Genomic DNA, 3,607 nt, shown 5'->3' on the forward strand with positions numbered 1-3,607 from the left:
GCTTGCTAAGGGCGTCCGCCGATTTATTCTCACTCCTCTTAATGTGGATAATATTGAAGGATGAAAATTGGCGAATCTAGACCTTTGCTTGTGAAAAATAAGAAGCCATGACGTCGTTTTTGGCTTCATAAGTTCCATTTATTTGTCCCGCAATTAGCATGGAATCCACCCGGGCTTCCAAATGTTTCACCCCAAGCTTTTTCGCTATCTGCAGTCCTGCCAGGAAGGCTTCGTATTCTACCTCATTGTTGGTGCTTTTGAAGTCCAACTTGATGGCGTATGTAAATTCATGCCCCTCAGGGTTGACTAGCCTTAAACCTGCACCTGACCCTTCTCTGCTTGAAGCTCCGTCCGTGAACAATGACCAAACTTGCCCTTGTTCCGGAGGTGCTTGGGGTTGTTGTTCGATTAAACATTCTTGTTCTTTGTGCTGCGGGACTTCCGTGACGAAGTCCGCAAGTATCTGTCCTTTGATCGCTGGTCTAGGCTTATACTCGATCGACTGTTCACCTAATTCGATAGCCCACTTTGCCAGTCGTCCGGACAACTCAAGTTTACTCGGCACGTTTTTGAGTTTGTACCCGGTTAATACATTGATGGGGTGGCCCTGGAAATATCTGCGGAGCCGTCTGGCGGCATAAACCAATGCCAAAACCAACTTTTCCAACATCGAATATCTTGTTTCCCGGTCCGATAGCGTTCTACTGACGTAGTAGATTGGTGTTTGAACATTTTTCCTATCCGTCAATAGGACAGCCCCCACGGCGATGTCGGATGCCGACAGATATAGTGTTAATGGTTCGCCCGCGTGAGGAGCAGTTAACGTGGGCAATTCCATTAAACATTTCTTGACTTCCTGGAATGCTTGTTCAGCTTCCGGAGTCCATCTGAATTGTGCCTTTTTGAGGCAGTTCCTCAATTTGAGATGAACGGGTAAGATTTAGCAGCGTGGTTTGCCAGAAACATGTTTAATGCTATTAATCTGCCGTTGAGTGTTTGAACTTGCTTGAGGGATTCGGGAGATGGCATACTGCTATTGCTTGAACTTTGTCCGGGTTAGCTTTAAAGCCCGTGCCTGTAACGATTACCCCGAGGAACTTTCCTTCCTCCATCCCGAAGGAACATTTTGCTGGATACAGCTTCATATTGATGCTTCTCAAGGTTTCAAAAGTTTCCTCTATATCCCTCAACATTTGATCTTCTTCTATGCTTTTGATTACCAAATCGTCCATATAGACTTCGAGATTTCGATTTATTTGACTTTTGAAAACTTGGTCCATCAGTCGTTGATATGTGGCTCCCGCGTTCTTTAATCCAAAAGACATCATTCTGTAGCAAAATGTTCCTTGGTTAGTGCGGAACACTGTCTTGTCTTCGTCGCCAGCTGCCATGTGAATCTGGTGATATCCTTTGTAAGCATAGAGGAAGCATTTGAATTTAAATGGGGCCACAACATCTACTTTTAAGTCGATATCCGGAAGCGGGTAACAATATTTCGGACATGCCTTGTTCAAGTCTTTATAATCTATACACATCCTCCACGTTCCGTTGCTTTTTGGGACGATCACTGGATTGGCTACCCATGTTTGGTATTTGATTTCTCGTATAATCCCAGCATGAAGAAGATCTTGTACTTGCTCATTCATGGCCTTCGTTTGTTTCGGGCCCATCTTCTTTTCTTTTGCACGATTGGAGTGATTAAAGGATTCACCTTTAACTTGTGTTCTGAAATGCTCCGCGGAACACCGGTCATATCCGCGGGCTGCCATGCAAAATTGTCAATGTTCTTGATCAATAGTTGCTTTAAAAAGGTTCGGACGATTTCAGAAATGGACGGACCAATTATCACGGTTTGGTCCGGAAACTTTTTATTGAGGACCCATTTCTCTGGTTCGGTCCTCTGAGCCTGTCTTGGGACCTTGCTTGGTCTTGAACTTTCAGTTGTAAAACAATGTCGGTTTACATGAATTATCGTCACACCAGTGCGAGTTGGAACTCCTACTGCACCATGGGCTGTGGACGGATGGGCGTTGAAGTCTCCGATCGCCTCTCGTCCCAAAATAATGTCATGTTTAGAAGTTGCTGGTAGGACCAAAAATTCAACTTCTTCCGTTCTTGAACGTATTCCGTCACTTAGTGTGACCAGGAAAGTAATAACATCGCGCGGGTGCATTATCTCTCCTCTGAAACCAGAAACATGAGCATGAATTGGTTGTAGTCTTTCTTTGTCTTCTTCGTCCAATTGTTCGAAACATTGTTCGTACATAATGTCAGACGTGCTGCCTGTGTCAAAGATCACGTATTGTGACCGGTAATGACCAAACTCGGCAGTAATTATCAACGGGTTTTTATTACATGGGCCGCCTTTGATCCTAGGAAAGATCACAGGTTCGTTCTTCCATTCCTCGTCCTCATAATCCCTTCTCTTTCCCTTACCCGAATGTCCCCCTTGAATCATGTGGACATTCAAATCTTTGATTTGTCTTTTAGCCGGACCTTGGTTATCCCTTCCGGGAGGCTTGCTAGTCCCTGTTCGTACGCCTTTAACCAAATGTTCGAGTTTAGCATTTTTAACAGCTGCTTCAATTTCATTTCTGAGGGCCACACACTCATTCGTGTTGTGTCCAACATCATTATGATATGAGCAGTGTTTCTTGTTATCAAGAAATGACTTCCTTGGTATAGGTTGAGGCTTCCGGAAAGTCAAATTCTCAGTGGTGAGAATTTCTGAGGAAGTTTTCGATAACTGAGTCTAACTGTTGGAAGGACGAGCTGAAAAATTGCGTTTACCCTTGTTGCCGATCAAAGATCTTGCATCAAAAGGTTTAGATGTTTCCGCACTTGGCTGAAGTCTTGACTATATTGGTCCCTTAGCCTGCCTGTTTGGTCTCGGAGTTTGAAACTCGACCCTCGGTGATTGCTTTTGACTACCTGAATTCAGAGTTTTCTTAGTTCTTGCGTACAACTTTGATGCTTTCATGATTTCATCCCATGATTCGGGCATTCCGTCTCTCCCTGTAAGTGTTCGGATCAAGTCATCACAATGGATGTTCTTACAGAATGCTCCTCTTAACATATCTTCGCTTACCCCTCCGATATTAAGGCTCTCGTTTGTGAAACGAGTAATGAAGTCAATAGACTCATTATTTCGCCTTGTAATATCCAATATTTCTGAAGGGTCGTGGGTATGTTTCTTTTGTTGACTGAAGTGCTGTGAAAATTTTGCAATGAAATCATTCCAACTTTTAATTTGTCCAGCAGGAAACTTTTCAAACCATTCTCGGGCAGCTCCCGTGAATGTGAGTGCAAACATGTGGCACCAGTACGGAAGAGTCCAACCACTGTTTCCTCCGACTGCCACAAATCTCAGCAAATGATCGCTGGGGTTTGTCATTCCATTGTATGTTCCAACAGATGTCGGAATCTTCGCATTTATCGGAAATAAAGCTTGTGTGATGCTCGGAATAAATTTGACTTTTTTGCAAAAGATTCTGGACGGTATGGTTTCGAAAAATCATGCTTAGCATTGCTGTGATACTCCGCATGGCGGACAACTGGTCGCGGGTAGCTAGTCCCCCCGCTTGAAGGGAGACGGCTATCCCCGCTG

The 3,607-nt window shown here is 44.2% G+C and overlaps 1 protein-coding gene across 1 annotated transcript; it reads right to left on the reverse strand.

The window, feature by feature from the left end:
- Positions 1-1,642: 1,642 nt before the first annotated feature.
- LOC143593240 (uncharacterized) lies at positions 1,643-3,394 on the reverse strand. Its single transcript, XM_077072931.1, has 2 exons — positions 2,932-3,394; positions 1,643-2,727 (listed from the first exon to the last, which is right to left on the reverse strand). Exons 1-2 carry the CDS (start codon positions 3,392-3,394, stop codon positions 1,643-1,645), a joined length of 1,548 nt encoding a protein of 515 aa, XP_076929046.1.
- Positions 3,395-3,607: the final 213 nt, after the last annotated feature.

The sequence above is a fragment of the Bidens hawaiensis genome, unplaced genomic scaffold, assembly GCF_021521415.1.
Source record: "Bidens hawaiensis isolate Kalapana, Puna unplaced genomic scaffold, B.hawaiensis_p1.1 tig00041863_1, whole genome shotgun sequence".
Lineage (NCBI taxonomy): Eukaryota > Viridiplantae > Streptophyta > Magnoliopsida > Asterales > Asteraceae > Bidens > Bidens hawaiensis.

Coding starts and splice junctions, on each gene's coding strand:
- LOC143593240 (XM_077072931.1), bottom strand. CDS start 3,394: ATGACAAACCCCAGCGATCATTTGCTGAGATTTGTGGCAGTCGGAGGA. Junction 2,728..2,931: donor TAAGAAAACTCTGAATTCAG/GTAGTCAAAAGC, acceptor AAACTTCCTCAG/AAATTCTCACCACTGAGAAT.